This window comes from Miniopterus schreibersii (assembly GCF_964146895.1).
Source record: "Miniopterus schreibersii genome assembly, chromosome: 10".
Lineage (NCBI taxonomy): Eukaryota > Metazoa > Chordata > Mammalia > Chiroptera > Miniopteridae > Miniopterus > Miniopterus schreibersii.
In genome coordinates, this window is record NC_138110.1 from 15,028,260 (window position 1) to 15,039,549 (window position 11,290).

An 11,290-nucleotide genomic window follows, 5' to 3' on the forward strand; every position below is an offset into this window, starting at 1 on the left:
CCCTGTTTTTTAAGCTAATAATGACAATCCAAACTTTTGTGCGGATAGTTATTTTACTTGTTTAATTATTTCTGTTGGAAGCATGCCTGTAGATGAGACCGTTGGGTCAGACATTATAAATATCTGCAGTGTTCTTGGTACTGAAGTGTCGCGCTCTGGTTTTCTGTAAGGAGAGCAGCAGTCGCCATGCCAGCAGCAGGGGGTCTGTGGGCGACACTCAGCCTCAGCACAGCCAGCCCGATGCAGCGCTGACGGTTAACCTGACAGGCCTGGAAGGGCACCTGGTGTTTCCATCCGTTTGCTGTCCTTTGATCGCTAGGAAAGGTCATCTTTCCCGTGTGCGTTCGTGTTTCCATTTACTCGCCAATCTGTCCCATCTACCACCCATTTATTCAAACCAGCCGTTGCTATTGAATCGGAATGGGGAATATAAATGGTCACTGTAGATTGAAAGTTTCAAGGTTCTCGTTCAGTTCTGGGAAATTATGCTGATTCCTGTGTTTTTCCATAGTGTCATCTTCATTAAATGTGGCCATCTATCCACAGGTTGGTGACTCCTCAAACATTAACAGTAACTCTACTTGAAAGAATTACTTTTTTATTTTACCTTGGAGGTTCTGCTTCCAGGCAGCTGTCACTTGTAAAACCCCTCTGATTTTATATTATTTAATCATAAATAAAATGTATAAACCCAATCAGGGAGGCAATAAAAATGGGGCTACGGTCCCTAACGAGTAAGCATGAAGCTTGGATGTAAAAATAACAATGCTTCTCTCCTGGTAACTTTCAGTGTTCTTTATAAAAAATCATTGTGGATTGAGGTCGACTCTCCAAAATAAACATCTGGGGAGTTCTGGCATTATTATCCTATGGGAACCAGTTCCAGTCTTTTGTTTACTTTTCTTAGTTTTCCAGACAAAAGAATGGCAGCCTCACCCACTCTTAATTTTAAACACATTTTTCTGGTTGCCGCCACCCTAATTCAGGCCTGTGTTCCTTCTTGCCCCAGTGGCACACAGAGTGTTATAGATGACAAAGGGTGCCCGGGAGACTCTCAGTGTCCACTGTGACCTCTAGACGGTCTCCCTGCCCGGCTCTCACCTTCCTGGCCACCCGCACTCCCTCTATCAGGTTAATCTTCCTGAAGCATCTTGCGGATCATGTGTCTTCCCTTGCAGACGCCTCAGTGGTTCCTTGTGCTCCCTGGAACAAGCCTTGGCAAGGCCTCGTGGACCAGGGAAAGGGACTCCAGCCGGCCTCCGCCAGCTCTCGCATCCCTGAACCTTCCAGCTGGGCGGGTGACTCACACTCCCCTGCTCCTGTGTCTCCATGTCTGAAAAGCTGTCTCCCGTCCACCCTGAGTTCTTGCTCACCCCTGTCACTCCCATATTGCCCAGCTCAAGACACCTAGGAAATGATAATTGACTTCAGTACACTCTAACGTCTTAGAAATTGGGAAGCATTTAAGATTTTACCACTCGCTGTTGGAGCGACCCGTCTGCAGATCACAAAGTTGGCTTCATTTTGCTTGTCAGTTTCTCCATTTCCTTTGCTTAGGTTTTTCTTGTGACTGATGAGGCTCTAAGTTGAACGCCAGGCACAGACTTAGCTCTGCGGTGAGGTGCCCGAATCCAATCCCAAATAACCTTGGGCTTAACCCCTTCACTGTTCTTATTGGTAACATGGCCATCACAGAGCTTGGCCATGCATCTCAGGATAATTCCATGATAATTGTGTGAGATGGTGTGTGTGAAAAATACTTAGGGAACTATTCAGGGCTGCCCGATGTTGACAAGAAATAATCAGCCTTAGTAGGACATGTTGGGGAGCCCATGGCAGAGGTGGACCACCTTCCCCAGAAATCCTTTAACAGGAAGATTTTTAAAAAGTGCTCTTGAAAAGGTCAGAGTTTGAGACTTTCCTTGTACCTTTTCTTTAAAAAAACTTGATTGATTGATTTAGAGAGATTTGTTGTTCTACTTATTTATGCATTCATTGGTTGACTCCTGTATTTGGGGATTGAACCCGAAACCTTGGCATATCGGGAAGATGCTCTAACCAACTGAGCTACCCAGCTAGGGCTCCCCTGCACCTATTCAGTGGTAACCATGGAAGCTATGCAGTGTGAAAGGGTGGTCAGTCCTCTTTGCGGTCGAGGGTTCAGGGGTGGACTTTGGAGAAGCAGAGGAGGGTGACCCTGTGGGTCCAGTGGAGTCTTTTCTATCATGAGTAAAGGTCGGGACTGAATTGTCCCCATAACGGTGATATTTATGGTCCCTTAGTTTACATTAGTTATCCTAGGCTTCTTAGTTTTCTGGGCTTCAGTTTGGGGAGGAAATAAAATGTATAACCCTATTTGTCCTAGGAACAGTAATCATGTTGTTTCTATAACAGTATAAAGTTTAAATTTAATCTAGATCCTAGATATGCTTTATTACTATTGCTTCATGAGATTCTCTAATTACAGCTGTCATCAAGCTTGTCCGATTATCCTCTTGAGAGCATTGGGCAGGTTCCAAACAGGGTGTGGCATGTGTCTGGATAACAGATTTCTGCTGCTCTTCTTTGGAATATGTTGGAGATAATAGTGGCCATAGAATTATTATTACCATAGAGTTATTATTATTTATGATTAATGATATGTGTATTAGTTATCTTTTGCTACATAATGAGTTATTCCAAAATGTAGCAGCTAGAAACGATTCACATTTGTTATCTCACAGTTTCTGTGGCTCAGGAACCTGAGCGCTGCTTAATTGGGTTCTCTGCTCCAGGGTCTCTCCCAAGGCTGCAGTTGAGGTGTTAGCCCAGGCTGGGGTCTCATCTGAAGACTGGACTGAGAAAAGACCCAATCCATGCAGTTGTTGGCAAAATTCATTTCCTTTTTTTTTTTCTTTAAAAAATATTTATTTTTCCAGTTTTTTTGAGATATAATTGACATATAAGTGTGTCTTCGTTTAAGGTGTACAACGTAATGATTTGACATTAAGTATAAATTGCAAAGTGATCATTATAAGTTTAGTTAATATTCATCACCTCCTATAGTTACAGATTTCTTTTTTCTTGTGATGAGAACTTTTAAGATCGACTCTTAGCAACTTTCAAATATACAATACGGTATTGTTAGCTATAGTCACCATGCTGTACATGTACAAAATTCATTTCCTTGAGGGTCATTGGACTGAAGACCTCCAGTTCCTTGCTGCCTGTTGGCTGGATGCTCACTCAGTTTCTTGCCATATGAGCCTCTGCATAGGGCAGCTGCTTTATCAAAGCCAGGAAGGGGAGAGAGCTGGCTGCCAAGAAGGAAGTTACGGTCTCCTGTAACCTAATCATGGACGAGACATTCCACTTTCTGTTGGATAAAAGCAAGGCGCTATGTCCAGCCCCCTCTCATGGGGAGGAGCTTATACTGAGGGGGGTGGGATCTTTGGAGGCATCTTAGATTCTGCCTGCCAGAGGTATAATTTATTATATTTAGTATAGAGCATATAATAAAAAACATACAGAGTATAGAACATATAAAAATATAATACACAAATTTATTATATCCTGTGTGTTACATATTTTATGTTATCGTTAATAGTAATAAGCAAATGAAATGAAGAAAAACACATTTCAGAAATACCCTTTTTTGTTGAGGACTTTAAAAGCTGTAGAAAAGATGACAAAGAATGAACAAAAATAGATATTGTGAATCTTACTTCCTGTCTAAGCTTGGGTCTCTCTGGACACAAATCAAATTATACAACAAAAGATGCCATTGATCAGGGACTCTTGGCCTTTCCCGGCCCCTCACTTCTTGTTGCTGTGTGTGCGCACAGATCATATCCCAGCAGGGACAAAACTCAACTCCCCTCCCCCCTTCCCTTTTTTTGAATCTGGAAACCTGTGACAGCAATGAGAGTTTGTGCTTTCATTCCTTCTAACTTCAGAGGTTTATTGCAAAGGCAGAAAGGTAATTCTTTGTACCTGGATTCTCTTTTCCTCTCTCCTTCAGCACCTCCTCCCCCACAAAGGGGATAGAGGGTTTCATAGCCAAGTATTCAAAGATGACAAATGATGGATGTTAGGGGTTCAAGTGTGGAAATCCGGCTGTTTACCCCTCCTGTCTCCTGGGGTTCATGACCAGGAGGGCTGAATACTATAGGAGGCAGGACGGGAAACGAGGCACCACTGGATTAAAGGCTGGAAATGCCCCTAATCGAGCTCTGGTATGAATGATGCTTCGTGGTTCCTATTCTCCCCCCCACCCCAGATTCGTTTTGGGCAGCCTGCAGAAAACTCTAGAGTCCACTAACCAGACAGTTGCCTGGTAGGGGTCAGGACAGAGAGAGAGAGGAGTTTGCTGGGCTTGCCCCTAGAAGGAGATAGAGTAACAAGACCCCCCTTAGTGCTGCAGGCTCAGGGCCCTCCCTTAGGGCGCAGCTGGTAGGGGGTGGGGAGAGCGGTTGAGTTTTGTCCGCCTATGGCAGATAGTCTTTCAGTCTGTCTTGAAAATCTTTGTCTCTCACAAGCACTGAGAAGGAGGGAGTGGAAACCAGCATGCAGCCGAAGGGCAGGACTCTCGCGGCCTGGTGGAAGGTCGTCGCAGGAAGTCCAGTCAGAGTCCACTTGTAGCGTTTTAGGGGAGAGACCATGGAGATGGAGAGGAGGGGATGGGTTGGAGGTGTGTGTTGGGGAGAAGTGACTATGTCTCATGGCTGAGGGGCAGAGTTCATTTATCTGTGCCCCTCAGTAACCTGGGACTCCCAAAGGGGTCTGTTCCCAGGGCCTGGGGTAGTAACCTGGGCCCAGCAGGTGCTTAAAGGCGGTTGAGTGAACGCACACATGTCTGCGATGTGCTGGAGTTGTGGGGAGACACATTACGGAGTTTCCAAAGCATAATTTAGATAGTGCCTGCCTTGTAGGGATCATGGTTTAGACCCAGAAAGCTTCGGCTAGGGCTTCAAAGAAATGATTTCTCCCTTATTTTTCTTTCGTTGTCTTAAAACGACAGAGCTGCAGTAGTCCCGAGTGTGGCTGGGTGGCTGGATTGAACACACACGCACATTAGAGAATGTCCCATGCAGCTTGGAGCTCCCCGCTCGTGCTTTCCAGGTCGCTTTCCGACACAGATCTGGCCTGCGGTGCATGTTCGGGTGCGGAGCTGGTTGGTTATGCAACACCTTGCTTACTTTGGATCACATACTCATGGCTGTAGAATCCGTTTCTTTGTGTATGTTTGTCTTCTCCCCCAACCTCAAAGGACTAGATCTGGGCTTAGCATGATAAATAAGCATGGAGATACCTGGAAGTGATGATATACTCTCTTACAAAGTGTTTCTATATAGCATGTGCTTAATGCCATTGACCTGTGCACTTAAAAAATGGTTTAGATGGTAAATTTTATGTTATGTGTGTTTTACTACAATAAAAAAATGTTTGGATAAGGTGCTTTCAGACTTTCGATATTTTATATGCCCTTATAATGGAGAGATTAGATTCTGACCCTCCCATTTACCAGCTGAGCCTCAGTCTACTTATCTGTAAGATGAGATGATCATATCTACCTCACAGGGTTGTCCTGCTTGACACATAGTAGGTGCTTAGTAAGTGGTAACCACTTTATTATTTTTGTTCTGAAAGATTTCTGGTGTAAGTTTTGCCTTCAAGAGTTTGGAAATTTAAAAAAGAGGCTGTATTAAGTTTAAGTATTAGCTAAAGCATTGATGCCACGATATTACAAAACCACCACCAAAAGGCAATTAAACCCTTGTGAAGTCTCAAGAAATAGCCATTTACAAACCCACAGATAGTTGGGAAAGAGGGAAAATGTTTCACTCTGCAATTAAGAGGTTTTATGACTGAATATGCCTTCGCTTAAGTAGACTCATATTTTATAATAGCCTAATATTTTACCTCCCAGTGAGGGGCAGGTGCCTTTTAGAAGTGATCTTTGGAGATGGAAAAGCCTCAAGGGATAGATCCCCAAATGTTCCCATTTGTTATTATAAATAGCATTGTTTTCTAATTATGGAAATAATTGTTAACAATAACAATGGCTAATGTTTGAGTACTTACTGTAGGCCAAACAATCAAGCATTTAAGATCATGCATGACAGTTGGTGGGATTTTGGAAAATGGATAAATATGTGGGTGTGAATAACTGTGACTGTGCTGTACACATGGATTATAACTCACTTTTCAACTTAATGTGTTTGGACGTTTGCAATGGCATTAAAAACTCTTGTGATCATGATCTAAATGACAATTTAGATCTGTCCCCATAGTATGAGGAGGCCACAGTTTATGTCCACAGTTGCCAATCACTGGACATCGAGGTTGTTTCTGGGTTTTACCATTTTAAATAATACTGGAGAAAAGCCTCATCAATATTTGAACATTTCCAAGATGCACGTATGGCTATAACACTGTAGATGCCCAAGAGGCTGGATTTGGTACAAAGCATGCAATCAGCTAAATAGTTCCACACAAGGCAACTAACACTCCATTGAAGTATATAACAAACTGTAACATAAAAGTGGAACATAGAAAATCTCTCTCTGGAAAGCAGTTGTTTTTGTTGCAAATTTTTAATAATTATTGTGCAAGTTATTTAACATCACTGAGTTTGGGCTTTCTCCCTCGTCGAGTAGGAAGAACAGTGTTATCTTCACCAAGGTGGTGTAGGAAAGTTCAAGGGCCAATGTCTATAAAGCATTTCAGGCTTGTGTGCTGGTAATACTAAATAAATGCGAGGTGCTATTGACAATACTCAGTACATAGCAGTGCAATGGGCATGTAAATAATGCCCGGCTGTATGTCTGTCCTGAAGTGTTTGTGTAAATATTTTCCTAATATAAATGTAACGAAGGTTGTCCTTGTCACTTGGGTAGAGTCATTTTATACAGTGGCATATACATAAATACAAAGTCTAGATAAGGTGGGTGGTGGCAGTTAGGAAAATTGTCTACAAGTGCTCCCATGAAGTCATTAGCAAACTTTGAGGACCTACGCTTGTAGTGTTAATATATCAGAGTAATGACTCAGAATATTCATGTTAGCAGAAACCAGATATCTCAGGGCAATGGGTTTTAAATTTTGTGAGCCATCCACAGTAAGAAATTCAATTCCATGAAGACTCACAATGCAAATAAATGTGTGTATGCATCGGTTTCGTAAAACTGTCCCACCAACAGTACTAACTCTCACTGTGTGTGCTGTACTCTGATATTTTAGAATCTGTTTCTCTTTATTTGAATGTTGGTTGTGAAGCAATTAAATTGATTTTGCTGGGAAGAGACCCACAGTTTGAAATATCTATCCACTTAAAACATAAATTTGCAGCTTCATTTTCATTGTTGTTCACCGTTACCCAAGTATTTAATCAATAATGAATGGTTTTGTTCTTATTTGCATGATAATTTGAACTTTGGGGTGATTATTCAGACATATTTATATGTTAGTATAAATATTTATATGTTCCGATAAAAGGGCATTATAACCAGATGTAGGCAGAATTCTGCCAAAAACTGGGCACGGATCATAATTCACTCTGGCTTCCCTTTCTTTTAAACCAGGTAGTTCCAATTTGGCAGCAGAATGAGTACAGAAAGAGATTCAGAAACGACATTTGAGGAGGATTCTCAGCCTAATGATGAAGTGGTTCCCTACAGTGATGATGAAACAGAAGATGAACTTGAGGACCAGGGGCCTGAGGTGGAACCAGCACAGAATCGAGTCAACAGAGAAGTGGAGGAAAAACGGGAAACATTCAGAAAAGGTAACCGCTTTGGGGACCAGGTACTGTCCTTGTCATCCTCATATGAACAGTGGCAATGGCTGCAAAGGATGGATGGCCCATGTTCGATATGGTCCAGGGGGCATCTTCCTTCTCTTATGTCAGGATGCAACTGGGAGAGTGGTTGATGGGCTTGGACAAGTACACAGCGTCCTCAGTACATGGGCTGGTCCACCTCACCTGACAAGTTCTGCCCAGAAATAGAAGGTCTTTGGTCTTTGTTAGTGTCTGTACTTTGAGAAGGGAGTTACATGTGGAAGAATTTGCTTGTTACTGCACCCAGGGACCTTGGAGTTGCCATACCTTTTGTTCAGTCATTAGTGACTATAACATGGTTTTGCCTCTCTATTTCTCTAGGAAATTTTTTGTAGGTCTCTGACTGCCATGTGGAACCTGTTATGCAGCAAACTGTGCTGCTTGCCCAGAATCCGGGCAGCTTCAAGGTAGTGTCTAGACCAGCCAGGGCTGCAAATTTCTTGTTACAGGCCAGAGAATAAATATTTTAGACTCTGTGGGCCACATAGTCTCTGCCACAATTACTCAGCTCTACTGACGTTTCTTGAAAATGGCCATAGGCAGTCCGTCATTTAGGATAACAGAACATAGCTCACTTTCACAACTATGCTTTTTCCCGGTGGCTTTTCTATTTCATTTCCTACTGGTTCACCCACCTTGGTAAATAAATGTGGTCTTTTCTTATAGCTCTTCTGGTCCATGAGGAAACTGATCCTTTTCTCTCTGGACCCCACATTTGCTCCAGATTGAAAATGTTTCCTCAAGGTTCCTAGAATTCCAGCTAAATAACTTTAGTTTCCCACTCACAGAAATCTCCATGAAACTGATCTGCTTCTGACTCTCCAGACACACCTCTCCATAGCCTCTATCAGAAAGACATCTGGTTTTACCTGGTTTCTCCAAAGTCTCCATCACTGCCAGTCTGCCTTTCCAAGGTCTCCGAGAAGTCTGCTCCCCTGATGTCACTCTGCACCCCCTTGTCTCTCCTTCGGGTCCTGCTGCCTGGGTTTTCACCAAGAGGAAAGAATGGCATGGCATGAAATCCCTTACACTTATGCAATGATTCCTCCTGCGCTGGTCAGACGATGCCTCTCTTTGCTCTTATGTGGGGGCAGGTTCTCAGTGTGAGGAAAGCATGTGTCCATGCAGGCCCTGCCCACTGCAGGCTGGGAAACCCGGGGAGGCCGTCAGTTCGTGTATATCGGTTGCCCATTCTCAGCTTTCCACATCAAACATGTAGAATTTTAGACCTTCCTGTGGACACAATTTTAAGCTGTTGAGTATTAAGCTTAAGTGCTTTCTGTCTCTAAGTAGGAGTCATGACAATCGAGCTAAATTAAAATGGAATCACTGCCAACCTGAACAGGAATGTGGCTTCTGTCATAACAGGCCCAGACTGGAGAGTGTTCGGTCGGGAAAAGCCAGCGAGGAGTTCTAGCTGGTTGCCCAGAAAGTGCACAACGTGTTTCTTCCCCATTCCTTCCCCGCTGCGCGTCTAAGTTTCATGTCGCAGCCCTGGAATCTCTACCATATGTAGGTACCTGATGAGCTGGCAGAGAGCAGGTTCAGTGGGTGAACCTGGCTGCCGGGGCTTGGTGTCACGCTATCAGATGTGTGGCTAAGGTCGCAGCAAAGGCACTGGGGTTGGGTGCCTGCAGAAATGTCAGACAAGCACGTAGTGGGTGGCAACCGTCACCTCTGGTTTTTTCCAACTCTGCCTTCACATTCTGGTGCTCAGGGCTCTCTGCTGATGGGTCAGCTGGCAGGTCGTATTTCTTGCCGATTTCTGCTCTCAGAATACAGGCACTGAGGGTGCTCAGGCGTGATCTTGTCGCTTCACCATCTTTTCCAATGGTGGCTTATATTTCTAGAAGAATTTGGTGGTTCTCATATCTCAAAGCCCCTGTCAAATGAATGTGCTTGTGACTTTTAATATTACTGTCCTGACACCTCTGTCTGCCCTTCCCAAACACACAGAGGACATTCAGTAAGTGCCAGACCCTCCCCCCATCCCTTCCTACTTCTGCCTGGCATTCGCCCCAGCTAGTCTGCTTCTTTCTCTCCTCTCTCCCTCCCTTCTTCCTCTGCATCCCTCTTTCCCCCTTTCTTAATCTCAAGTGGGCATTTTCTCAATTAAGGTCAGTGTCACTCTGTCTCGACATTTTACATGAAGGGCAGTTTTCTTCAAAGAATCCAGTTCTTTAGGACACTGGATCGTGAGTCATTCTGTGAAGTCCCATTGGGCTGAGTAACACCAAGGCCCAGTGCCCATCACAGCGGAGCTGTGCCCAAAACTTTGGGACCCACGTTCATTTCTCTCCCAGGATCATCTTAAGGCAGAGAGTTGCTTCTCTTTTTTGAAACATGCCCTAGCCCAGCCGAGCTTTAGTGTGAAGCCAGTGTTTTGAGAGACCCATCGCAAGTGCTTTTCCGCAGAAGGACAGTGACTGAGGGCCGTGAAACTAAGAACAGGCGCAGTCACACTGTTCGAATGCGCCCACAGGTTTGATGAGGGGAACTTGACCCTTTGTTTACATTGAGCAAGGACTGACAGGACGAGTGGGGATGTTTTCCATGCTGCGGGATGAACACTCTTTTTTCCTGCTGAACACACTAGCACAGAACAGTATTAACTGGAGTGTGTTCTGGAAAACACTAGTCCCACCAAGCGCCCCAGGACACCAAGAGTCTGTGGCCCCTGTGACCTGAAACTCAGAATTCTTAGTCTTCATTGTGGAGTTTGAGGTTGTCCTTCGGCATAAAAGGATCCAGAAGTTTGGGCTTTAAAGAAACCAGTTTCATTCTATTCAGCCACAGCTTCCTTCAATTCCGGGAAGCTAGAATGCTGGGTCTTTCCGTTTGTTTGTTTTTTAGTTTGCCATCCCGGTGTCACTAGGTCAGCTGCGTGGGTGTTGCCGTGGGAACCGGCTTGGCGATGAGGTCCTCGAGAAAAGGTGGTGACCTGGAGAGGGTTCCTGGACCCGTGCGGACTGGCTCGCTCTTCTGAGCCTGGGGTGGAGTGGAAGAGCTGTCTCCTTGGCCTTGTCACTGTATTAATGAGCTCTGTCCTCTGGCTCTGGCTGGCTTACAGGCACACCCACAGCTTCCTTGTCTACAGTAAATTCTTACCCGAGTCCTGCTTTCTGCCTCGGGCCGTGTCCTGTCTCCTGTCCTCATGGCCACGCCTCTGGAAACCCGTTTCCTCCCACATCCCACGGTTCTCTTGGATTCTTTTACCATCCCATGGATAACGCTTTCTCAAAGGTCACCAAGAACCCCGGGGCCAAGTCCGGTGAGATTTTATCAGTCGCCTCCTGGCCTCTGTTTTCTCTGACGTGCTCGGCCTTTCAACAGCCTCTTCCTCAGGAAACGCTGAGCTCCTGGGCAGGTGATAGCCTCTGGTCCCAACACTCCTGTCTCCCCCGTCCCACCTTTACAGTGTCGCGTTTCTGTTCATCCCCTGCTCTCTCTCCACGCCTTTCTTGGGCAAGC

At 44.7% G+C, this 11,290-nt stretch overlaps 1 protein-coding gene and 1 long non-coding RNA gene across 4 annotated transcripts in view; one reads left to right on the plus strand and one right to left on the minus strand.

Moving 5' to 3' along the window:
• The window catches only part of ATP8B1 (ATPase phospholipid transporting 8B1), a 106,680-nt gene that overhangs the window by 45,558 nt on the left and 49,832 nt on the right, over nt 1-11,290 (plus strand). The window contains exon 2 of the mRNA XM_081149381.1: nt 7,563-7,765. Coding sequence (XP_081005507.1) covers nt 7,585-7,765 — 181 coding nt within the window. The 5' untranslated portion in view covers nt 7,563-7,584. The remainder of the gene's footprint in view (nt 1-7,562; nt 7,766-11,290) is intronic.
• The window catches only part of LOC308562873, an 86,831-nt gene that overhangs the window by 12,748 nt on the left and 62,793 nt on the right, over nt 1-11,290 (minus strand). The window contains exon 4 of one of the 3 annotated variants that reach the window (XR_013999683.1): nt 8,689-8,800. The exons of 1 other annotated variant lie outside the window; for it this stretch is intronic. This is a non-coding gene — a long non-coding RNA (uncharacterized lncRNA). Of the gene's footprint in view, nt 1-7,775; nt 8,801-11,290 lie in introns of those variants that run through there. One more of the 3 variants, XR_013999684.1, reaches the window with a different exon arrangement.